This window comes from Leptidea sinapis, chromosome 8, assembly GCF_905404315.1.
Source record: "Leptidea sinapis chromosome 8, ilLepSina1.1, whole genome shotgun sequence".
Lineage (NCBI taxonomy): Eukaryota > Metazoa > Arthropoda > Insecta > Lepidoptera > Pieridae > Leptidea > Leptidea sinapis.
In genome coordinates this window covers 10668189-10694953 of record NC_066272.1, presented here as the reverse complement: position 1 = coordinate 10694953, position 26765 = coordinate 10668189, and the positions used below count along the sequence as shown (strand labels likewise).

General features: G+C 37.0%; 1 protein-coding gene across 7 annotated transcripts in view; it reads right to left on the bottom strand.

Annotated features, from left to right (window-relative positions):
- LOC126965654 (regulating synaptic membrane exocytosis protein 2) overlaps window positions 1–26765 on the bottom strand; it is a 50700-nt gene that overhangs the window by 23467 nt on the left and 468 nt on the right. For 4 of the 7 annotated variants that reach the window (XM_050809348.1, XM_050809351.1, XM_050809347.1 and 1 more), the window contains exons 2-6: window positions 5786–5990; window positions 4008–4497; window positions 2024–2559; window positions 1362–1578; window positions 922–1086 (exon numbers count right to left, since the gene is read on the bottom strand). In XM_050809348.1, coding sequence (XP_050665305.1) covers window positions 922–1086; window positions 1362–1578; window positions 2024–2559; window positions 4008–4497; window positions 5786–5990 — 1613 coding nt within the window. Of the gene's footprint in view, window positions 1–921; window positions 1087–1361; window positions 1579–2023; window positions 2560–3393; window positions 3477–4007; window positions 4498–5785; window positions 5991–15706; window positions 15900–26765 lie in introns of those variants that run through there. The other 3 variants (XM_050809349.1, XM_050809353.1, XM_050809354.1) reach the window with 3 other exon arrangements.

The window sequence follows — 26765 nt, the reverse complement described above, 5'->3', positions numbered from 1 at the left end:
ATGGTCGAGGGAGGCGACGGCTGGTCCGTGCTCGTTAAAGTGCACTAATACAGTACTAAGTACAAAAATTATGCTCGTGAAAGGGCTACTTGAGGTGGCTATTATACCGAAGTTATTTTATATATTTATATTGTTTATAATCGTTAATAAAGCTCTCCCACCCTTACCTTTATATATTTACAGTGTTGTGATGCATCTACTACAGTACTCAATTATACCTCTTGTGTTTTTATTTATTAATTAACATTTTTTTAATTATTTACTCGTATAAGATATTGAGTATATTTTGACATTTGAGTATTTTTGTTGCATCACTTATATTATTAAAATAATTTGCAAAATGATGAAGCTGTTAATGTTAGTTTAAAAGAGCGGCAATGAGTTTCTTGCTAGAAAGTTTTTGACATTCATAAGTGTCATTTCCTTGACCAACATGAATAAAGTGATTTTGTTTTGCTTTTCGGTTCAGGAATACTGGAGCCGGTTATCAATACCACAAAGTGACTGTTCGAGATATGGAGTTGTAAACATATGCGCATGGCGCGAGTTTCGGCCGGTGCTCGCTACGAGTGACGTCATAAGTCAACACCCACGTAGTACTTTGCGCGCTCCGGTATGGGTCACTAGGAGATTACGCAAATATTGTATGAAATGTTTAATTCAAATATGAAATATGACAGTCATGTGTTGTGCTGAAATATAAACGCACAACCACTAAATAAAGAAATAAAGGAGTGTTGACATGTGATGTATGCGACTTATTTTACTTTAGATGTGTGTGATAGCTAAACTGATGGGTTTTTTTCATGAAACAAAGACCACTGTATTTATGTGCATATAGACTTTATTGTGACAAAGCGATTTCGCGACAGCGAAGATCAGAGATGATGCAAATAAGAGTATACTGAGGTGATGACTCACCCTTGTGAGTTCTCCAAGGCTGCGCCAAAAGCCTGGCTGAAGTAAGTGGCCTAGAAACCACCAGCTCTACGTGCGTGTCGTGCTTGCTGTTCGCTACCACAGAAGCCACATCATCAGCGCTGCGGCCTTGTAATGGCACTCCATTCCACTGCAGCACCTCATCGCCTACACATTATAAAATATTGATTGTAAGTAGTTGTTGAACTTCGTCTATGGCCACGCACATTATAATTATATTAGTTTGTTTTTAGCCTTTAATGACTATAATAAAAATTACGATATAATTTCATGTATTAGAGCGATCCATTTGCATTTCTAATTGCAGTAAACTTATGCACCTTTATATAGTTATAAAACTATAGGAATATCCAAATGAAGTTAATTCTTGTTTGCCTTCAAAAGGCCCAAACAAATTATAATACCATATAATATAATCTTACCTATTCTCAGCTGTCCTTCTAAATCAGCAATGGAGCCTTTCTTAACTTTCTCAACAACGGCCCCACGCGTGCCATCCGGCAATATTTTCCCTCCAACCACTTTCAAGCCAAGTATAGCTGCAGATGAATGGGAGCTTCCTTCAACGACTGTCTTTCGTAGCACCATATGTCCCACCATTCGAGTGCCATCAGTAGAAACTTGCCAGTTAAGCGGAAACTATTACAAACAATATTCAATGAAAATTCTATTCATATTTTCCACATTTTGGTTTTATTCTATATTGAGCAATAATATAGCAAATGCAATGCACACAAAATATAATACAATAAAGCCAAACTATGCTTGCATGCTCCAGCCAAAAATAAAGTATCAGACATATTGAAATAACCGACAGCTAAAAATATGAACTTGGTAAACTTGTAAATTTATTATTATTATCGCTCATATTTAGTTTAAAAGTATGGGGAACCTAACATCTACGGGATATTGTATGTAGGTATGATGCGTTATGGTAATTTGTTATAAGTCCAAGAAATTTTAAAGCTGACACCTAATAATTGGGTCACACAGTTCAAATGGATGTGTATTGATCAATTTCAATTACTTCTATATTAGGTCAAAATACTGTTAAGCAAGCAAAGGAGACATGGCGTGCAAGTACCTTAGGGCACTCGCCCCTGTTCGAGTCTTCACTGGATGTGAATGTGCTAGAAGTGTCGATGCCTGAATCCTTTGTGGCCGAGTCTTGACTAGTTTGTCTCTCTGACTCCCATCGTAATGATGCCCAATCATGTGGAACTATTGACGAGTCTCTTCCACCGCGAGGAAAAGTTGCGGCTCCATCGTGGCCATCAAACCTGACAGTTTTTTTTCTCCTCTCGGTAAATCGTCTTGTGTCGGTGGAATCTTCCCAAAGATAGGCACTCTTATAGACGGCACGATCAGATCTGTGCGCGTCGTCCTGTGTGTACGGTCGCAGATATGAACTCTCTCCTTCATCACGAGTCCGCCAGCGAGTATCTGTCACCGAGTCGAAGCTGCGGCCGCTGGCAGGGACAGTGGGCGCCGTGTCGAGGACACCGCGGCCTTCGGGGATGTACGAGGTGGGGGCGTGATTGGTGAGGTTGTAATAGTTGTTGACCGCAATACTGCTAGCGCTGCGCAGGTGCGGATTCCGGAGAGAGGCCTCAAGTTCTCCTAAGAACGATATTATACAAATAGCATGGAAGACTGACTCTTGTGATACCGTTTCACGACTTGCACAGCTGTACGCGCCCGGAATACTAAAACCTACAGTCCAGATGAATTTATCATTTTTTATGTTATATTACTTGTTTTCGATCTTTCCCTGCAGTAAACTTTATTCACCAAAATTCATAGCATATCTTATTGTGATTTTTATTATATTAAGCATTTAAAGTGTAGATTTTGTTTTATGATAAACAGAAAACTATTATATTTGTAAAGTTGAACCATAAGCTGATGCTCTTGATTTCAAATAAATCGCAATCAAAGCGGTGTTGACGCGCAAGCAGTATGAATGTGTTACGTTGGCATCCCAGTCATACAACAGAATTAAAACAAACATTGCCACCAAACTAACATATCACAATTAGTTAAGTATTATTTTTCTAATAATTATATTACAGAATGTTCGCCTCATCATGCGGTTTGATTGAACGAGATTAATGTAAATTCGATTGTGCTACAAAATCTGGTTCAATCAAGATGGAAGACGTACATTTGTTTTTAACACTAAATAAAACCATAACGTCATAACATGTAGGTAATATTGAATAGAACAAAGATGTTTCAGTGTTTTTGTATTAAATGTACGTCCTCCATGTTTGTGTAAAGAGAATGCTATCCTAAAACGAAAGAAGTAATAGTGGGCACTTTAGGATATGAACAGCGATAACAGTTGATAGACCAGACAGAGTACACAGAGGAGCGCGAAGACGGTAACAAAGTATTCAAATATTTCAACATCTAAAAATGTGGAGCATATCTCCTTGAATAATCCGTTCTCACCGATAAAAACTCTTTCATTTTCTCGTCTAAAATATCTTGACACTGTTGCCTTGTACCGACTGGACCACTCCTATCTCTATTACCTGTAAAATGTAAACACGGGGTGGCAACTATAGTTTTTATTTACGTCATTTTAAATCGCTAGTAACCGGGCGCGTACGATACAGCGCAAGGCGTTTACGGCCGTTAGTTTGGCTCAGTCATGATTGTGTCTCACTGAAACTGACTACGAAGTACATTAATTAAGTATTCATATACTAACTTAATATTAAATAAAATATCATGTTAACAATAAACGAAACTCATACTAACTTTTATGCTTGTGAAGTTTCCAATATGTTCAATCGAAAATGGCATTCTGTTTAGATTTACCTGAAGATGCCTTAGTGCTATTGACTGACATGGTAACCTCGCACGGAACACCATTACAAATGTAGGGACGAATATGAATGATGTAAATGCTAGAATAGTGTGTGAACATCTTAAATTGACGCAATCGATTGGATTGCTGTGGTGTGATGCATCAATGTGTTGTGTTGGATTAAATAAAACCCTCAGTAAGGAGTCATGACACTTGGACAGGGCGGTGATGGGAAGCGGGTTAGTTGACTCACCGCGGTCTCGGTATTCGTCGTTTTCATCAGACACACAGTCTTGGACCTCATCGTCTGAAGATGAAGAACGAGGCGGTAACGGAGGATGAATGGCACTCGAATGCGGTAGAGGCAGCAGCTGATTTGATTGCGATGGAGGGGGGAGGTCATCTATTCCGTAAGCTGTCTTTTGTCTGGAATAGCTTGGAATTTGATGGGCTCGAGGCAGTGCGTCCAGGTCTCCGTAACACTTGGGATCTTGTTGACTGTATTGCCGACGCAAAGCACTGCCTGACCTCTGAAGCGGCAGGTTTTCTTTCTCCGCAGCGCTATGTGCCCTTTCTAACTTAGGTCTTTTGTCCAATGTCGCGTCTACCTGTGGTAGTAAGTTCCGTAAATCAGATTCCATTCTCCACAACATCGAGTCGTGCCCGGTACTCTTGTGTATCCATTGTCCCGTTTTTGATAAAAGTTCTTGTTTTTTGCGACACAATATACAGACCCAAATAACCTGTAATATAATAATAGCATTAAGTACAGGAGTGTGAGCAGTGCATGGAGTAATCATTATCCGGACGAGGAAGCATGATATTTGTTATAAACATGATCAGACTTGAGACTGATAAGTAAGTACAAGAGGTATGCCCTCTTAAACTTGAACAGGCACATAGTGCCACATACCAGTCATACCACTATAGTGACAGGCAAAAAAACAAGATTAACTTTGAGAAAATTAAGAAAATTTTCTCTTTTAATGCTGTCGCATATCCGTTTTTTGGGGTAAATAGTGTTCGGGCTCTACGCAATGTTGTGGTGTACTCGAGTCGTGTAGACTTCTATTAAAAAATAACCTTCACCTAACGCTCTCTAGTCTCTATGTAGGTGTTACAAGTATATTTATAAAAAAGCTTGGTCAACTCTTCAAAGCAGAAAATGCCCATTTGCTTTGAACGTTAGATTAATGTTAAGATATCTATGTATGAGTGGTAGTGCCATGTTGCGTCCTGAGGGAAACAATCTATTTGGGCCGGCACGCCCGGAGAAGTACTTAAAATCGACATGAAATTATTTAAAAATAAAAATAAAATAGCGTGTGTCAATCGGTCTGTGGGCTATGCAGAAGACTACCTGTAAATCAATATCAGCATTGGTTCTGGAGAATCCATCACCGCAAGTATAAAATTAGGAACTGTATCTAATGGTAAATGCTAGGCTGTCTCGCTTACTCTGGAAGCTTCAAAACTTTTACCAGGCTCCTTTGGACAGGATGTCGGCTAGATTATATGTACCACAACGGCGCCTATTTCTGCCGTGAAGCAGTAATGTGTAAACATTACTCTGCTTCGGTCTGAAGCGCCGTAAGTAATGAAATTACTCGGCAGATGCGACTTAACATCTTATGTTTCAAGGTGACGTGCGCAATTGTAGTGCCGCTCTGAATTTTTGCGTTTTTCAATAATCCTGAACGGCACTGCATTGATATGGGCATGTCGTATCAATTACTGCTCGTCTCGTCCCTTATTTTCATAAAAGAAACTGCTGACTCGGGACAACGACAACAAAACCGGCACAAACACCCCTTCTCCACGTTCGTCATGGAATTCTGTAATATCAGGAGGATTCGATCTATCTTAGTGCTGTCCATTCCAATCTGTTAACGGCGATGACGATAAGAAGATCGATGACAGAGACAAATTTAAATAAATAACGATCAATAACTCACGGAGTCCACTTTTGTTTTACTTAAAGTTTAAATACTTATATTAGCTGCATACCTCTCACAGTCACATATCTCTCACCTTGTTCGACCGCAGGGTTACTTTACCGCCGCATCTCGCGCAGCACCGCACTCGGCAGTAGTGGCAGGAGTGGCCGACTCCGTCCGCGAATTTTGTTTTCAGACATATCTGACAAGTGGCAGCTAGTTCGACACCAGCGGCGCGCTGCATCTCGTTCCGCGTTCGAATTGTTTGCTCCAATACGGCGACTTCATCTTGTTTCCGCCTGTTATTTTATAATATTTAATATTTATGTTATGCTATATTATTATGTTAAATTTAATATTTAACAGGTGACCCAAGATCTGGTACGTACCTCTGTCAAAGGATAAGTTTGGCTATACAAAGAGGTAACGTTGCCAGCTTCATGGGCACCTTACCTGCCGATAGCGATCTTAATGATATTTTCTATTTGTAATTAATTAATTTTGTTAGATTATTTAAGTTTTATTTTATTATTATTTATATAAATAGCGTTATGAATTATTAAGTCATATGTAAATAGTTTGAAATTAACATTAATTAAATTATGTTAAGTATGCAACTTCGCAAAATTATATTTTTAACACAAACACACTAAGAATCAAATGGCCAGCTTTCCGACAGCAAAAGGTATAGCGTCATGTACCTACCTACATTAAGAATTAAAAATATATATTTCATCCATTATGATTATTTACCGAAAGAGATCGAGTATCCATTGTATTAGAAATATTGGTAGGGACTATTGAATTATCACACACAAAAACATAATATCCGGACGACCGAGCCTTGCTCGGATTTTTAAGAATGTACAAAACTTAAACAAAAAAAAACTAATAGGACATCTGGATTCGAACCGGGGTCTTCTGCTTTCCGTTTCACCCAATCTGAGCTATAATAGTCTTGTATATAGTGGCCAAATTTACCTTTGTATTCTAATGTTATTGTAGCTGTTTCTCATTCAAACATGGATAAAACAATTTTTTTTAAATTGTAACCTAGCTAGATCGATTTATCACCCCCGAAATCCCCTGCATACTTAATTTTATGAAAATCGTTGGAGCCGTTTCCGAGATTCAGATTATATATATATACAAGAATTGCTCGTTTAAAGATATAAGATTATTGGTTTGAAGACAAATATTTATAATATGCGAAACATGAGAATTACTGCCGACAAACTGCTGCGCAGTATAGCAAAATGGTACGTACCTATATATCGCTATGTAATTTTAACACTGAAAAAAATGATTTAAAAAAAAAAAAATTAAATGATTTGCCAACGTCATCAGTCCTGTAACGTTCGCATAAGATAAGCTTGAAAATTGCTTAATTAATTCAATTTAATTTGCTTAATATTTAACTGTAAAATATATAACTTATACAAATCAACAAATAAATCAAAGTACAGAATTATTAACTATTAAAAAGTCTCCAAAATATGAATCAATGAAGTACTTTTTAAACATTGGCAAAGACTTAGCTTAGCAAATTCAGCCAAATGGCAAAACCTATTGTACGACCCAATACCTCCGTCTCCACAAATAAATTAATATGTACCTACTCTTAAATAATGATCAAAAGGAAGTGGAAAGAATCTTGAATAGCTTAAAATCAGAAAGCGCTCCAGGATGAGACAATATCACGACTAGATATTTAAAGTATACTAGCAGTGAAGTTGTTCCCAACGTTACTCACTTGGCCAACCTATGTTTTTTAAAACTTGCATTTTTCCAGCTGCATTGAAAAAGCCAATTATTACTCCGGTACACAAGGGGTGGAGCAGAGATGTTGTCCATAATTACAGAGCCATCTCGTCTTAGCAGGCATAAGTAACATGAAACTAGAAAATATAATAAATTGAAGACACTTTAATTTTCTATACAGAATGGCGCTAAAATCGTGACATTAAATAAACACACGGATAGAGCTATTTAACCGTAATTGTAAAAAAAAAATGAAAATAAAAACAAATTAACTATAATTTAGAAAACAAATTTTTATTGAAGATTGGCGAATAGGCTTAGTTCTGCAGCATATGCGGTTAAGAAAATCAGACGGTTAACTGACATAGATACGGCGAGATTAGTATACTTTAGTTATTTTCATAGTATTATGTCCTATGGTATATTATTATGGGGCAGTGCGGCCGATATTAATACTATCTTTGTGCTGCAGAAGAGGGCTATTCGCGCGATTTATAACCTAGGTCCTAAAGAATCATTAAGAGAAAAATTTAAAGAAATAAACATTTTGACTGTTGTTTCTCAATACATTTTTGATAATGTTTTGTATGTTCATAAGCACATTGAGGAATTTTCTAGAAACTGTGACATTCATAATGTTAACACGAGGAACAAACATAAACTTGTTATGCCTACTTCTCGGGTGGGTCGAGTTAGTAAGTATTTTGTTGGGCGATGTATATGCTTCTACAATATGATCCCAGAAAATGTACAATACAAATGTGTTACGAAATTTAAAAGAATTGTTAAAACACGTTTGTGTGGGAAAGGTTATTATAGCATAAACGATTGTCTTAATGACACCACGGACTGGGATTAAAGCGAACACCCTCAGGCTCTTTAATTATAAACGTACTTATGTACGATATTACATTGTAATCCATATTTTATATAAAAAAAAACCCGCCTCGTTTCTTGCGCCCATTCTTCTCAGGTCTGAGACAGTCTCTTTTGAGTGGGTGGTAGATTTTGACGTTCAATAAGTGATTATAAATCCTATTTTGAATAAAAATATTTGAATTTGAATTTAATCATCCTTACGTGGGCTCTATTCAGCTACGAGTTTTGACGGCTACGGTGCGGCGTAGAAGAAGTACGTGTCAGTGCCTACGCTAGCTCGCGTCTACTAGATTACTTACAGGATATTCCGAAATGATGTTATGAATAATTGATTTATTTAGGTGAATTATGTATTTTTAAAGTGAAACTTTTATTACATCGACTCAAAATTTTTCGTCTGTGTGTTGCATGTCGCGTGATGGTCGGGCGGATTTTTTTTATTTTATGAAGATGTAAAGCATAATATATAAATTTGTGTTTCTTTTCTATGCTGATATAACTATGTTATTTTGTGAAAAAAAGTTTCACTTGCATCGTGGATTCATAAAACAACACAATTGCTTTTTATTTTATTATTACGGTTAAGTAGTTCTACCCATTTGTTTATTTAATGTCGCCATTGTACCGCCACGCTGAATATTTATTTATATATATATATATAGTTTTTTATTATAAACTACACAGTTTGGGTTTAGACATGGAGTATCAACCGAAGCTGCAGTTACAGCACTTTGCACGCTTATAACTCAGAATCTAGTTGAAAGTAGAAAGTGCCTGACTGTATTCATAGATTTAAAAAAAGCCTTTGCCACTGTGTCTGTTTCGACCACGTGTACAGGTACAAAAAGTTGGTACATATACGAGGAACCCCTTTGAAATTATTCAATGACTACTTATGTTATAGAAAACAAAGGGTTAAAATAACATCCTATATCTACTAGTGGCGACGCAGATGTATTATTTGGCGTACCCCAGGGAAGCGAGTTGGGCCCAACACTATTATTGGTATATATTAATGACCTTTGCAACCTCAAAGTCATAAACGCAAAAATATTTTTCTATGCTAATGATACTGCTCTTGTATTTCATGGAGCCAAGTCTCCTTGAAGCAAAGCATAGTGCTGAGAAATTTTTGAGTGGCTTAAAGACAATTTTCTTTGTGTAAAGACAACTAAGACTAATTGTATATGTGTTAACATATTCAATCGATCATAACCAAATACGAATGTAGATATCAAAATACATTCTTGTAAAAATTATAAATGCACATTACAGACAAAATATCTAGGTGTCCTAACTGATTAAAAGCTGGTATATTGTGCACGTCACTGGAAAAATAATAAAACTGGGATGGATATTTGAAACACTGATACATGTCGCTTTAAAAACAATAGTCAATGATGTCAGCAGAAATATATTGAATGAAATTTATATTGCCCTAGCGCAATTTGCGCTAGTTTGTTAGCCCCGTGTGTGGCGTCGTTGCTAAATCCAAATTTATTGAATTAGAACGTGGGCAAAGGAGCCTTATAAAACCATGTATTTCAAAAAGACACGATATCCCAATGAAAGACTTTATAAAATTAGTAGCCTTCTTTCTGTAAGAAAATTACATATTGATACATAGGTACTTCAGCACCAAAAAGTAAGAATTTAATTTTTTCAAAAGTTTTACTAAAAACTGAAATAGGCTTTAAAGTCAAAAGAACCGCCCGAATTAAACAAAGGTATAATTTTGCTGTATTTCATGAGGTCATGGAACACACCCTCATCAATACATTCGTTAAATATTATTGCTAATTCAGGTGGTATAATGTCAATTATGTTTTTTTATAAAATTTGTCAAATGGCCCCATAGGTCGTCCTTTATATATTTTTAGGTTAATTGATTTGAATATTTTTAGTATATCGCCAATTCACCACCACCTTTAAGATACCCACACTTTTTTTAGTTTTACGGAACATAAAGTAGTTTGTTCGTTTTGTAGAAGTAGGGCAATAATTTCCAAATTATTATTAATAATAGATTTAAATGTAACAACTGAAGAGATATTGTTAACCTCGATACAATTAGTTGATATAGCTTGTATCGAACTAGAGCATAATAAGAGTTTCAGTAAGCAACAAACCTGGTTTTAATGGATGGGCAACAATGGGTATCCACAAAAGTTGAAACGCTGATATGAGCTCTATTATGAAAAACATTACAATAATAGTGAAGAATTCAAAATATATGTAAAAAAAAAATACTCCAAGCTCTTTACGGTAGTTTGTCATGAAGCGAAGACACGTTTCATTGCAGATAAAATTAAAACCAGTTATAATAAAGTAAAAGCAACTTGGAATATACTTAACATTGAAACTGGTAGGTCAAGTTGCTATAACGTTTCTGTGTTTAAATATTAATAATCGGGTTATAAATTCGGAGATAGAAATTGCAAACGAATTTGATAAATTCTTCTCCGAAATCCCAATTACCACGACCAAAGACCTAAACTCTTCACTCTCGTGAAGCACAGGATATGCTTAAATTACACGTTCCAGTATATGATTTGAAATTTAAGTAGGTACGCGCTTTATTTAAGGTACGCATGTCGTATCGTCCTGGAAACACCGCATAAGAAGCTCATTCCACAGCTTGGTCGTATGTGGAAGAAAGTTCCTTGAAAACCACAGTGGAAGATTAAGCCACACATCCAGATGGTGGGGATGAATGTATGAAGGTGGCAGGAATCAGGTCAAACAGCTCTTCGGAATACTCCCCGCGACAAATGCAGTAAAAGACACACAATCAAGCGACGTCCCTACGCAATGCCAAGTTATCCTGCCATTCAAAGAGCACTGGGTCTCCGAAAATTCAAGCTGACCTGGTTCGAGATGGGTTTGGTCGCTTGACGCAGTGTCAGTGGCCGAACAAATGTTTGCAAAAGGTAAAAAAGTTGATTTAGCAGATCGTCATGTTACAGTATATTTTATGGCCAATGAAACAATGATTTCGACAGGCAGTGTGCATTTAACACAAACGGTTAGGTTCCGAGAGTGCGTATACCGATAAACAAAAACAATTGAGACTGAACATATCAACCGATTTATAAACATGGATGTAACGTGGCTTCACCATTATGATCCAGAAACAAAATTTCAGTCTACGACGTGCCAGAGACTATCATCTCCATCCAACCCCTAAGAAATATAATGCGAATCCTTTGGACAGATCATGGGCTCTCTCTTTTGGAAAAGTAAAGAGGTGATCATGGCTGAACGATATTCCTGCGTAACAGCGAGGAAAACTAGCAAAAATTGTTTTGTTCCATCAAGATGATACCCGAGCTCTCAGGACTGGTTATAGCAGTAATTCGATATGGTGGTTTTGAAATACTTGATTTATAATGACGATTCAAAGGCGCTTAGTTTAAGACTATTTGAATAAAGTTTATTTGAGCATCCTTAATAATCCCTCCAGCCCGATAGGTTATTTTAAAGGACGGTCGTAAGCTGCATTAAAGGATTTTTAGGTAGGTATAACCACGGAACAGAAAAAACTAGGGTATAACGCATGAAGAATTTTTTTTAAATAGAAGAAGAAGAATTTCTTGAAGTTCAGACAAACAATATAACAAATATATTATATACCGCATGCTTGGGTTTGTTCTTAGAGTCAGTAAAGATTTTAAACATATTACCACCCTGATTCTTCTATTTAATGCATTTGTTCGTTCTTTACTTGAATTCGGCTCGGTAATTTGGAATCCTCATTACAATGTCCATATTCAAGAAATAGAGAAAATTTAAACGAAATTCTTAAAGCATTTAAAATTTAGGTGTTCCGCTATCGATCAATGTGTTCCTAACTTGAATCTCTCTGGAAAAACGTCGTAAGGTAAAGGATCAAACATATCTGCTAAAATTACTTCATAATATGATTGACTCTCCACTTCGTCTTAATTGTCTTAATTTCCGATGTCCAAGACAATCTTCGCGAATTAAATCTTTATTTAATTTACATACTACACGCACTAACTATGCACAAAATGCCTTCATTCATCGTTCTTGTTTAGTATACAACAAAGAATTCTGTTCAATTGATTACTTTTCAGGGTCGATACAGAAGTTGATTGAACAAATTAAGAAAATGTCTTAGTTTTAATTTATTCTCATTAGTATTAAATAATATTGCATATTTTTATTAACTTAAAAATATATGCTATTATTATTAATATTAGTACTAAAATCATCTATAATTTTCTATAAATATTTCAACTCAATATATTTAATTAATATTTATTATTTTCATTACAAATAGGTACTCTTAAATTGTAATTAATTTGCTCGCATTTTTCTATGTACTATTTAATTGTGGAAACTTTTATTGGTCAGTGATTTATATTTTAAGTTTTATTTTTTAAGTGTATTAAGTTGTACTGTTTGTTTCCCGAATAAAATAAAATAAATACCTACTAGCTAAACCGACAGGCGTTGTTCTGTACGTAATAAATAATATTTCATAAAATTAAGAATTATCTCGAAAAATATGCTCCCTGTCGTTATAATGAAATTGTTTCACAGCAGAACTGTCGAACCGTGCGTCAATAAATTCTCTCATAGAAAATATATATGTCCATACAAAACAAATATTGGAAAAAAAAAGAATTATGAGTCCCAAATAGAAATAAAAACTATCCTATCACTCAAGTTAATCAGGACTTAACTGCGCTCGATGAAGTAATCCTCCTTAAAATCCGTTAATTAGTTAAGGAGTTCACTGGAAACAAACATCAGGACACTGGATTTATTTAATTTAAGATATGCCGCTGTACCAAAAAATAATATTGGATTTAAATAAAAGTTACCGGGATCCTAAATATTCTTACTTTTCATTGAACGCCATACATAATACTACGTATTCGCTTTCATAAAGTCAATCTCCTTTAAGATGAAGTCACTGTATCCAAAAAGGGTGTAAATACTACGTAATAACTGTGTCTTCTATTGAGCCTCGCAAACGACCCCGATACAATTTGCTCTTGAACACAGAAATTTGGTCAAAGTAGAGAGAGAGGCGTTTTGCGTGTTTTTCTAACGATTCTCGCTTTGGCATGAGGCCAAATGCTAGAACTTCACGGTATTGGAGGACCCCTGGATGCCAAGAACTTTTAAAATCATTACAGAAAGTATAACCATACAGTATTGTGGTACAATTATGATATGGCTGGGGACGGTATTTGGATCTGTGGAACATTGAGAATCGAAGAAGAGGATATTTAAAGATTTATTAACATTACTAATATTATAAAAAATTAAGTTTGATTGGAATAAATTGAATAACTCAAAAACTACTTCACTCATCTATATATATATATTAAAATGAATTGCTGTTCGTTAGTCTCGCTAAAACTCGAGAACGGCGGGACCGATTTGACAAATTTAGGTCTTGAATTATTTGTGGAAGTCCAGAGAAGGTTTAAAAGGTGAATAAATATGAAAATGCTCTGAATTAAATAAAAACAACAATTTTGTTTTTCCTTTGATATGTACCACGTCGTTCTGAAATCAGATTGAAAAAATATTTTAATATGAATAACTTATTAGAATTTTTATTTATTTGTAACTTTTTCTACATATATTATAGACTTAAAGCCTATCAATAGGTAGCACATACAAATAATAGTATTTTATTAATATTAAAGGTATAAGATTTGCATGACAGGTGTATTAAATTAAATCTCTATTAAGTTATTTTACTTTTGGGTTTTTGAAGTCGGTTTTTCTGAACGAAGTTTTTTTTAAATATTTATTATGTACAGAACAAGGTCTGTCGGGTCAGCTAGTTTTAAATATTATTTCATCCATCGAATGACGTACATATTATCACTGAGTTACATTACGAACAACAAAGCCAGTTATTAGTAATAAATACCAGACAAGTGTGATTCGGACTCGTCCACCGAGGGTTCATCAGGGTGCTTTTTCATAACATCATAAAAGTATATAAAACTTTGCTAACTTTTAAACCTAACCCTTAAACCCCACATGAACCCCTTTTTATGATTTGATTACATATGCATAGTTTTCAGACTTTTCCCTATACTTGTAGTATAAGACGCTAATATTTTTCGAAAATTCATAGTTCTAGGTTAATGGAAAAAATACTCTGTAAATGTTGATTCCCTTGAGAGTGTCGAGATATAATATGTTTATTGCGGCAGAAACGACCGTACCTTTTTTTTCATTAGCTGTGAAGTTTGATTTTTTCACAGCTTCAAGAGACTAAGCTAAGTATATCGTAACTCCTCCACGCGTTCCCAAGATAGAGGGTCTTGATAGGCAGATGGACGGAGAGACGGACTTTTTGTTTACATTGTAAACAAAAGCCAACAGAACAAGGCGGTACATTTTTTACTTGTAGGTACAATAGTCTAATTCACTGTTTATTTGTAGCAAACATAAAAACCACCAGATTTGTTACACATAGGCTGTATTGTTTAGTAGCATCAAAAGCATTGTCTGCATTGTATCTAAAGGATACCTTGGCTTTGCCACACTTAATTTACTATTGTACATTATGAAGTGATCCACGTTTAACTTGGAAGTTAGACACCAAATACCCACAGTTATAGATAAATAGGATCAATTTCACAGTTATAACAATATTAATGTAGGTTCTTACTACAGTAATCAGAACTCGTTAGTAACCTTCCTAAACCCCCCACCTAATGGCGGTAGTTGATATTACAGTTTGGTGTCTGTTTTCTGTATAATTGAATTTCTCGGCGACAATAAGAAATATAAGGACCCACGCAAGAATCAATATTTGATATACTAAAGAACTTATAATGTAAAGAAAGTATAATCGCTTGAATTAAATAATAACTAAACAGTATGTTATTTTATTATGACCTACTGAACTAGTTAAATTATATGTATTAAATAAAGTTTTAAGTTGTATAACGTAATATATACCATCTTATGAGAGTTGCACAGTAAATATTCACATAATATTCTGCTACCTACGTAATATCGTTCACCAAAGAACGCCTAGAGCAACTCTAAGTATTTGCGCATTAAAACATGGCGTTATAATGTTCTCTCATGAATCGCTGACATTAAGTAAAGTCATCCACAGTTTAAAAACAAAACTCACAATTAATTATTCCAGTAGGTACCTAATCCCCGTTGAATCGATGAAGGCTTAACTATCTCTTATTGCAACCGTTAACGCGGATGGAATACAGAATGGAGAATAACACCAGAAAACTTTTATTTAAGCGTCACTGCCTAGATTTAAACGCAATTATAGAAAGAACCGATATAACGTTGATGTAAAACAACGACAGTTAAGTCTCCTGAAGGGTTAGGGTTTGTGATAGAAGCACACCTCATGATCTCATGTTCTCGTTGTTCCTCCTGGCGTTGTCGCATTATGACGCCCTCGATGATCTCGCGCTCCTCGTCCGTTAGGTGCGAGAGGTCAGGCATGTCGGCCATGGCCGGCCCAGCGACCGGGAAGCGGGCTACCCGCCTGCCGCGGAGCAGCCGGCACTCGGCAGCTAACTCTAGCGCTAGCCCGCCCGGAGGTTCACTCGCTAATGCCGCCTCCACCAATAGCGGCCCGCACGGTGCTGACGTCAGCCCCGCTATTGATCCAATAGCTGGCACACCGCGCCGCCGCCATCACCCCGACTAGTTTGTAAAATGCGCGCGCAATAACAAAGTATTTCGATACTGTTTTCTTTTGATTTGGAAATGTGTTTATGGGAATATTGAGTTGTCGCAACCTACAAAAATTGTATGCACGAACATTTTAACAAAACTACGGCTATTATTGTTAAAGACTGGCTAAACCAAGGATACAATGGTTGGAAAGCCATTGTTTATCTCTTTTTTGTATGACATTATTTGAAAAATAATTCCCGAGTAGATAAACCGCTTTACATTGTAGCGTTTCTACTTACAGCCGTAACTAGTACCTACCTAGCTACTACATTATGTAACATTTGTACACACATCATTCTGTCACTTGGGTAGAGACTCATTTCTGGTATTTAAAGAAAATATTGTCGGCGCGGTTGTAGAACACACCGTTATTTGATTTAATTAATTTTGTTTAGCTCATTTTACACCTTTTTATTTTAATAATAAATTCCACCACTATCCAAATAGTACGAATAAAAAATTAGCTATACATCAATACCTACATATCTACCAACTTTGTGCTATTTTCTATGAAAAAAGACGTCTACAAACATTTTCCACTCGTAAGCTCGGGAAATCCTTAGGGATCGCGGGGAGTTCGGCACGAGCTCCTCGACCGCCCTCCTCGAGCTTCTTGAAAGTGAGTCTCCGGTCTGAGTGGAGCTCCTTCGACATCGGTTTCAAGGGCTATGGCAACAGTCATTCACCGGTTAAGATCCACTAAGTCTTCGGCACTTTCAACAGCAGTCTCCACATTTGTGACCCTACTAGGAGAACTTATAGATTCGGTGGGGGTCTATAACTACTAGCTTCCTGCTGTAGATGGAAGTGAATGAAGAAACCTGTAGGTATTATGCGCATGCAGAGTAAGCTTTAGTCTCGTGCCAGATTTTGGCGAGACAACACGTCCTGAGGATGTCTCGTGTAGAGGCGAAACACGTGTCGAATTGTTTAAGAACAAATATTCGCGGAATTAACACTAAAGAAAACTTAAATCATTTGTATTAGCTTTGCCTGCCCAACAACCAGTATACTAAGCGTAGCGGTACGAAAAGAAGCAGCTTCCTTGAGGTACCTTACTCCCACGAGGCCAACACTCGATTGCCTAAAGATGACATGTCTTCTGTTTTTATCAAAATGCCTAAACTGTGATGAGCTGCCTAGTAGTAATCATCTGTCTTTTTACAGCAGCCCTTGAAGTCATATTCTGTCAAGTGCCTTCGCCAAAGCTTACATCACGGCTACAACATATTTCTTCTTGTTATGGCTCACGGTTTACTATTCTTCTAATCTAGAAGACAATGGAGTTTTCGTCTCAATAATTGAAATGCACTGCAGTGCTCCTTGAGCAGAATAGGTAGCATCAGCTCAAAACTCTCAACTTAAAGACCTCTGAGAGTGTGCTTAACAATGGTATCGGTGTTAATAGTTAAGGCCGGACCAGAATAGTCCATTGAGTATTTTAGTGAGAGTCACCATCGATGTCATCACAGTATCTTGTTTAGTTTTAACACAACCACCAGTCCGATGGTACTATGGGATGGTAACATTGCATGTCATAATGTATATTGTCTGTGATACACTTACGATAAAGCCATGTAGCGGTCTTCTTCACCACTTCATCAAATAATAGATAGTTTATTTTAAAAACCTATCAACTTGTTAGCAAATTTCCCACTTCGTGGTAAGACTCAATGTGATCCAAATAAACCAATTCTGTTTTAGCGTTTCTGGTGATTTTTTTTTGGCGAGGACGATTATACTTGTACGTGTTGAAGACCCCGAAACGGAGCCCATATGTTGGGTTCCAGTGTAAACACCACCTACCGACTATAAACTTCTTCTGTGCTGTCAGCCCTAAAGGCTTCAGCAACACCGGGCCGGGCCTTGGAGGCTGAAGGAGTCTCAGTCGTCTAAGACGGTGTCTCAGAAGTTGTCTTGAATCTCGGACCGACTGTTCGCTAGGCTGGATGATGAGAAGATCACTAACGATCTAATATATCTGTTAGTCCAATGGACTTTAGGTTTCAAGAGACCTCGCACTGTGTGCTTTTGATTACGTGTGTATCGTTCTCAGAGATAAGAATTGCAGATGATGACAATCCGTCATGGGGACACAACCAAAAAATAATAAAGATGAAATAAGATGTAAGTTTGTATTAAAGTAGCGTCGCGGTAATATCTCCTTGAAGTGTGGCGCGATGGTCGGCCACTCAAGATCGCGATGTAGATCTACGCTACTAACGAACTTCAAAAAAAGCGCGTACACCTTCCTTAAAGGCCAACGATGATCCTGTGATTCCTCTGTAACTTCTACTGCTCACTTAACACTAGGAGACCCGTACGCTCGTTTCTCCTCCTTTTCCAAAAAAAAAAAAAGCTATAGATAATATGGCCTACTAGATCTTGGAACGAAGTTCATTCAAAGTGTCCTAGTATTTGATAAATATTGTGTTTAAAATAAGCCCATTTATAATTATAGTATTTCAAGACGTGTCAACTGACCGTTTTTCGAATGGTTTCTTCTTCCTATTTCATAAAAAAATATGCGCAAAAATACAAAATTTACTACGTTCCTACGTTTTTATTTACGATCTGTCTGTCTATACTAATACTAGATATGTTTATGATATGTAATACTAGGTATAGGCGGAAGAGCTGCTTATCGTCATGTGTTTAGAAAGTTCCTATCCTTCGTACTTCATAAAAATAATAAGCCATTTTACGAAGGTTAGGTTAAATACGTTATAGTTAAATAATGAACTTTATTACGTTAAATGTTGGGAAGGGGAAGGAAGCGGGATATTTGATGGATCGTTTATTTGAAGCCAGTTTGTTGACATACTCTCACTTAGTACCGGGTGAGCGGTCCAGGAAGCCGTCCAATGCACGCCCGTGACCAGGTAGGTATAGTTTATCACGGTCTACTTCTAGCGTGCTACATTCTCAGCATCTTATTCTACTAACAATAGTAGAATAGAAATAGAAAACTAACAATAGTAGGTACTGTAATTACTTATTAAAACTACCATCGGTTCGTTTTCGTTTTTATAGTTTGTTTTTCGTGTGTGATGTTGTAATATTACTATCTAGCTTAGGCATTACTTATACATATAAACATACACACTCACGACGTGTTCCCGTCGGGGTAGGCAGAGACAATAGAATGCCATTTGCTTCTATCCTTACAAACCTCACGCGCTTCCTCTACATTCATTACTCTTTTCATACATGCTCGCCGTTTGCGGGTGCTTCGGACCTCTCCTTTTCTCAAAACGTCCCCAATTTGGTCGACGAATGTTCTACAAGGTCTCCGGCGACCGACTTGCCCACACACACTTGCCTTATATTTTGATGCGTCATTCTTTCTTCACTCATTCGCTCCACGTGTCCAATATTATTAAGGCAAGCACTATTAGACAAATAAAATTTGAAAACAAAATATTATGAACGACGCGGGATTCGAACCCGCGAACTCTCGCGTTCCGTGCGAGCGCTCTTACCAACTGAGCCAACCGTTCGAGTGAAGTCTTGTTGATAAAATCTTTTATGCTTTGTTTAACTCTCAGGCTGTGGTTTCATCTACAGAATCTAGTTTACAGCTAATAACCTGCTCAACCCCGATATTTGCATATTAGGAAATTGACTTGAGTTTTCGTCATTTGTTTTCAAATTTTATTTGTGTAATTAATTCCAAAAGTGTGGGTTATCTTTAAAGACATAACAAATTGTTCATAAGATAAGTAATTGTAATTGTAAGTCGGAAATACTGGGTCTCGAAATCTCGAGCGATTCCCAATTTCATGGTCATCTGGAGGGCAAAGCCAAATTGGCTACGAAGAAGCTAGGCGTCATAAATAGAGCACGGCAGTACTTCAAGCCCGCCCACTATCTAGCGCTCTACAAAGCGCAGGTCCAGCCAAAAATAGAGTATTGCTGTCATCTCTGGTCTGGCGCACGCCAGTTTCAATTGTCGAGGATCTAGAGATGTCGCTTCATTGTGTGTCGTCCACCGCATTTATCACGAAGTGTTCCGAAGAGCTGTTTCACCTGATTCCTGCCGCCGAATTCCACCTTCGCACGAAACGCCAAAAATAAGGATATCATCTGGATGTGTGGGCCTCCACAGTGCGGTTTTCAAGGAGCTTTCTTCCACTTACTACAAAGCTGTGGAATGAGCTTCCTTGTGTGGTGTTTCCGGGACGATACGACATGGGAACCTTCAATAAAAGCGCGCACACCTTCTTTAAAGGCCGGTAACGCTCCTGTGATTCCTTTAGTATTACAAGAGAATGTGGGCGGCGGTGATCGTTTAAACCCAGGTGACCCGTACGCTCGTTTGTCCTCCTTTTCCATAAATAAAAATGTTAATAATATTAGTTATAGTTAAAATGTATATATATATATAATAACTAAATTATTATTAAATAAAAATAACAAATTATTATACTTTTATTAATACTCACCTAAATTGAATAAAATAAATATATATACAAAGTTTATGTATATATGTGTAAGATATGTAAACACTCGAATCATACTAATTTTTCTTAAATTTATTACCTTGCATTCTTTTACGTCTTGATATTTTTCCCTTTAAGATGACACTGTAACACTCGAATCAAATTCTTTATTACTCGTCACAGTCCAAGGGTGGTGGCGTACATTCGCCGGGCACGTGGTTCACGTGGTCATTGTGAAACAGAGTCTGGACGCCGTCTCTCCACGGGAACTTCTTGAACCTCAGCCGCATGTACTCATAGTCGCGGCATTCTCCTTTATGGGGAGGCTCGTGTTGAGACACGATCAACATCTGAACTATTATTATCGGAAAAGCGACGAAGAAAGTTATATTGCGATATTTTTTCCACGAATCTTTACCATGATGGTAAACAGGCCTGCAGGGGTTCGCCGGTATCCTCGAGGGTCTACAGGATGGGTTTGGGCTTATCTCGTGTCCACACCTTGGAGGCGGTGGAGCTGAACATCCGCAAGGAGTCCTCGGACCACGAGGTGGACAGCATAAACTATATTTTCTAACATTTTGAACAGCAAAGGCATTACTTGTGAATGAGTAGACAAATCTCATATTTTAGATAAGTATTAAAATAACTGATAATTTTGGTACTTAAACGGCTTTTTCTCTTTTTTACATAAAATTTAGTTGTGATGTTTTGTCATTATTACTTCTCTTTTAAATACTCTAGACTAAATTTGACTTGACAACTCAAAAGAAAAGAGGCTGCAATGCGCGAATTCATGATAATATTTTGTAGGTACCTAACTATCCGTTTATTCCTCTGTGATAATGGTGATATAATGAATATTTCGGTATGGAGGGTAGAGGCAAGGAGAATCATCTGTGTATATAAAAGAGTGTCCGTCAAAATGCATTAGGGTGGCGCCACAGTAGCATCAGGGTAAATCTTAAAAGATAAAAATTAAAATAATACTAATCAGAGTGATTAGTAGCCACACGTTTTCGGATAATAACTCTAAGGTTATATTTACTACATTATTTTGTACAACTTAAGTTGTTCAAATTTTCAAGAATTAACTTCTTTATTCGACCAAAATATTATTTTTTTTTAACGTCATACTTCAATTTGTTTACAACTGCAACTTTCACCATACTGAAGTACATACCCTGTGCCTACACCAGCGTCACTGTGGAAGGTTTTTGAACTGTTATTTACTACATAAGCTGGACACTTTTTCAACTATTCTCCATTAAGAGATTAGAATAAGATTATAAGATTAAATATCAAAGAGAAATTTTAATACATATTTTTTTTAACCTGATTCTTTTCGATGTAATAATAATTGGAAACACGATTGGAAGATATATTTTGTTCTATACTTTCTTTATCGATAGCACTCTTTATTTAAGAAATTACCAATTCCGCCTACAACTGAACCTTCCATTTAACACACTTAGAAATATTTTTTAAAGACATTTATTTTTCATTAGAAGCACGCACTCTATTCATGAGAAAATTCTTCATTGCCAATCGTACGGATTGTTTTAGGGACTCCAAGGGCGTTTAGAGCATGCCGTACTCTCTGAAACAGACCATAATTCATAATCCAGCGGATTAAGAACGGAACTAGACGACGGCCAGTCTTCAGTTCTGATGAAGTCCGAAACGTTCGTTTCCAATCAAGACTTGGTAGACCGAGATTTATGACCCGGCGCCAAGTCTTGCTGGAAGGACCATTCTTTGTTATTGAACATGGTGTGGTTAAGGGGCTTAACTACCTTCTCAAGAATGGTATCATAACACACTTAGGCCAATATTTTGATACCTTTTTCACAAAATTCTGGCTCAGTTACTCCTTCATATCTCCCACGAAACCATCACTGAAGTCGGATAGTTGCACTCTGTCGACTATTTGGGAAGCTTCCTGCTTGCTGAAAGCTCTTAAGCGTTGAGCATAAATACGGTCATCTTCTTTGTTAAAATGTTGTTCAATTGTAAAAAAAATCTCATCCGTAAACAAAAAAATTCTGTGACCTCCCTTTGCTTACCGCTTCAGTGGTTGTTTCGATTTTACCAACCTATTCTTTTTTAAATTATCAGTTAAGAGATGACACGTAAGTCTCTTATAGGCTGCAAGTCCTAACTTATCTTTTAAAATACGCGATATGGTTCTAGGTGCTATCTTCATCTCCCGAAATAAAATCTTTTTCTCTCGGACAGGATTTCTTCAAATTCTTTCCCTTTGCTTTGACCTCCTTTTTCGTGCGAACACTACTTAGACAGCAGGAGGTCTCATTCAGGGACGTGTATATCATATAGGCAATTAGGCAGTACCTACTTAGTTATGAACCTAAATAAATATAGCACTAGTGTTAAAGTTAATTTAGTTATTTGGTTCCGTTATTTTATAACCTAACTTCTATTTAACACCCACTCATACTACGGCAAGCAATCTTTTCATGTTCCAAAGCTCAACTACTAGTAGTTAGATCCACAGTGCCTACCTTACTAGAAAACCAATGCACGCCCCTGGTCTCATTGTACCTATTAATACCCCGTTACACAAACATTTATCAAATATCAAGCGTATGGCGAGTTTTAAAAATTGCATTTGGCTCCATACCAACTTTGTGTAATGCAATCAAACCATTCATTCATTTCAGTTCTCTTTATCACCCCACTCCATTTTAATATCGCAAAATATTGTACAATGAGAACTCAATGAACAATCATATAAAAATGACAGGTTTCAAATTCAAATGTATTACTTATTTTGTTTTAATTGTAACAGTAGGTATTTATGGCCGGACTAAGTAATAAAGTCCCAGCTACTGTTCAGGCATTATCTATAAATAAATATAAATGGTTTATTAAAAAGAGCGCAAAAAGAGAATGCTGGGAGAGTTTCTTACGCCATTTCTTCTCTCTCAGAGTGCCATCTGTTTCCGAAGCGGTAGTAGTATTAGAAATGACATCAAAAATAATTCTACAGGAATCAATTTTGAGAAAATAAATGCTATTTATGCCTTTTATTGAGACTGACAATTATAGGTTTGGCATTATCTGGGTTTCGTTGATGGAATACGAGTGACGTAATTAATTTGTTGTTTGGTCATAAAATAGTTATTTTAACACCTATAGTTATGACAATATCTAGGAGATTTTCGTTATTTGATTGTGTTGTTCCTTTAGCTTATTCATTCGAAGCCACTCCTCTGATGCATCTTTCTCTTACTCCAGCACTTCTTCGCTCTCTTCAAAGTTTTTCATTCGGTCTTTTAATTAGTAAATTTTAGAAATTTTGATTTCTCTAGGCGGATGCTAACCAATACCAATTTCTTCCAATACACCGAATACAATAAAAGCAGCCCTATTTTCATTGGAAACCTGACCGATTCATAGATGGTCAAGTCATTTCCGATCAGTTTGTTTTTTTGGGGTTGCGTGAGAGATGTTTGTTCTCTCTGCATCTTCTACTGACAGGTTAGCCGAAATCTACCACCGGACGTTACATTAAAAATTCCACCCACATCATGTTGACATCTGGCATTCTGCAATCGCGTAATTTGGCGAGAAACTTCTTGCCAAATTACGCGATTGCAGAACACTTCACAGCGATCGCACACTACTTTATGAAATAAGGTAATACCTGCTGCCGTCTTCCCAAACCAATCATGCTCAATTTACATAGTAGATTCATATTATGCAGTTTATCATATTGTATTACTAAGTCTCCGCGAGATTCACAACTTTAAAACGCATTTAATAATCTCATTTTAACTAACCTTTCAGTGAAATATATCATCATAATAAATCTAACTATATCCTCTTATTTATTAAAGTAATAATTTTATTTATTTGATTTAACAGACTTGTAAAGTTGTAAAAATATGTGATAAGGTAATCATTTCACCTTCTTCAGTTATAAAAATACATACATATAATCACGCCTCTTTCCCGTAGGGGTATGCCTACCCCTGAGACCACTTCTTTCAACGTCCGCCCAGGTCTACCCCTTCCAACACTTTCATTCACACTGGCCTTATACACTTTCTTCGTCAATCGTTCTTCATTTATTCGCTCGACATGGCCAAACCATCTCAGCATACCTTTCTCAATGTTTGCCACAACATCTTCTTTCAGACCACAACGTTGCCTTATCTCACTATTTCTTATCCTGTCACTCAGTTTAACTCATATCATACTTCTGAACGCTCTCATCTGAACTGCATTTATTCAGTATGTACAGAAGAACATCTGTCGGGTCAGCTAGTAACATATTATCTTCTTAATCTTAATATATATGAATTATTACGTGTCACGTTGTTTATCCGCGATGGTCTCCTAAACTAATAACCGGATTTTAATGGGCATTACTTGATGGAGTGCATTTTAGTTTTTTATTTCGATTTGGGTTCCATAATAATTTTTATTTTCAATATTTGTTTTGTATGGACATATTTTCTATGAGAGAATTTAGTGACGCACGGTTTGACAGTTCCAATGTGAAACAATTTCATTATAACAATTTTTGAAATAATTCTGATGTTATGAATTATTATTATGAAGCGTCCATCGTACTCATGGCAAATAACAAGGCCACTGGGCCCGATGACATCTGAAAAAAATTAGGAAAGCACGGAGAAACCTTTCTCACGCAACTCTTCAACAGAATTACCACAGATGGGATACCAGCTACATGCCGTGACAGCTTTCTTGTGCCATTTTATAAAAATAGGGTGACATAAGACTATGTGGAAACTATAGAGCCATCAAATTAATATACCACACCCTAAAATCTGGGAAAGAGTAATTAGCAGAAGGCTCCATTTAATCACCAGTGTGACTGAAAAGCAATGTGGCTTTGTAAATGGTAAGTCTACCACCGATGCTATACACAAAATACGAGTCCTTATGGAGAAGAAAAGGGAGAGTAAGCAAGATGTACATAGGGTTTTCATAGATTTAGAAAAGGCCTTCGACCGCGCCCGGTGAGATCTCATTTGGCAGTCCCTCCGAGCTCAGAACGTACCAGAATAGCTCATAAAACTGGTGATGGACATGTAAAGAGAAGTAAAAACTAAGGTGCGCAGCCCCGCTGGTCTGAGTGACCAATTTGACGTGGAAGTCGGCGTACATTAAGGTTCAGCTCCCAGCCCATTATTCTTTAACTTAGTGATGAACCACATTACAGCAGACCTACAGAAAAAGCCCCCGTGAAACATCTTGTACGCAGATGACATAGCCCTCATTTGTGAAGACGTGGAGGAGCTACAGACTACACTAGAACAATGTCGCAGTGCTTTGGAAAATGCTGGACTGAGTGTAAGCAGACAGAAGACTGTGTATATGTACTGTAACTTCTCCAACTCAACACATGACACCATACAACTCCTGAACACCCCACTCAAAAGGGTAGAGTTCTTTAAATACCTTAGCTCTATCCTGACGAGCGACGGCACCATAGAGCTCGACGTCTTCAACCACATTAACACTGGCTGGATGACGTGGAGGGAGCTTACAGGTGTGCTGTAACTCTAAAATGCCTAAGTTTAAGACCAGCACTAATGCTTGGCTCGGAATACTGGCCGCTCAAAAAGCAGCAGGAACACAGGATGCATGTCACCGAGATGAAAATGCTCAGATAGTCTGGTGGCGTCACTTACTTGGACAAAGTGAAGAACATCCGCGGCACTTTTAGAGTCAGGCCAATCCCAGAAAAGCTGATCGAGACTAGATTGAGGTGGTATGGGCATGTCACACGAGGCGTCCAAAATTTCATATCACCAAGAGAGTGGTTGATATTAACACTGGACCAAGAAGACGTGGAAGACCCCGATTAACATAGAAATCAGTAATAAGAAAAGATCTACAAAAGCCCAAATAGATCCGCAGACGACCCAGACAGAACGTCCTGGCGAAGACTGATTAGGAGAGCCGACCCCAACTAAAATGGGATAGTGCGAGGATAGAGAAGGAGTTAAGAAATATTATTGACAGATTCATAAAAAAACATATTTATTATGTACAGAACAAAGTCTGTCGATTCAGCTAGTAAATATATATAATTGTGAACTGAGTAGTAGCAATAGTCCAAATACAGAAAAAATCTGTGATTATTACTATTTATTCATAATTTATATATCCAATTTCATTATTTCATATTGATTCTGTAAAACAAAAAGAACGCCGAACTCCGCCGCGGCCGAAGAATGGTTGGGCTTGAATCCTTTGCCAGTCTTAATAACGGACGAAGAAAAA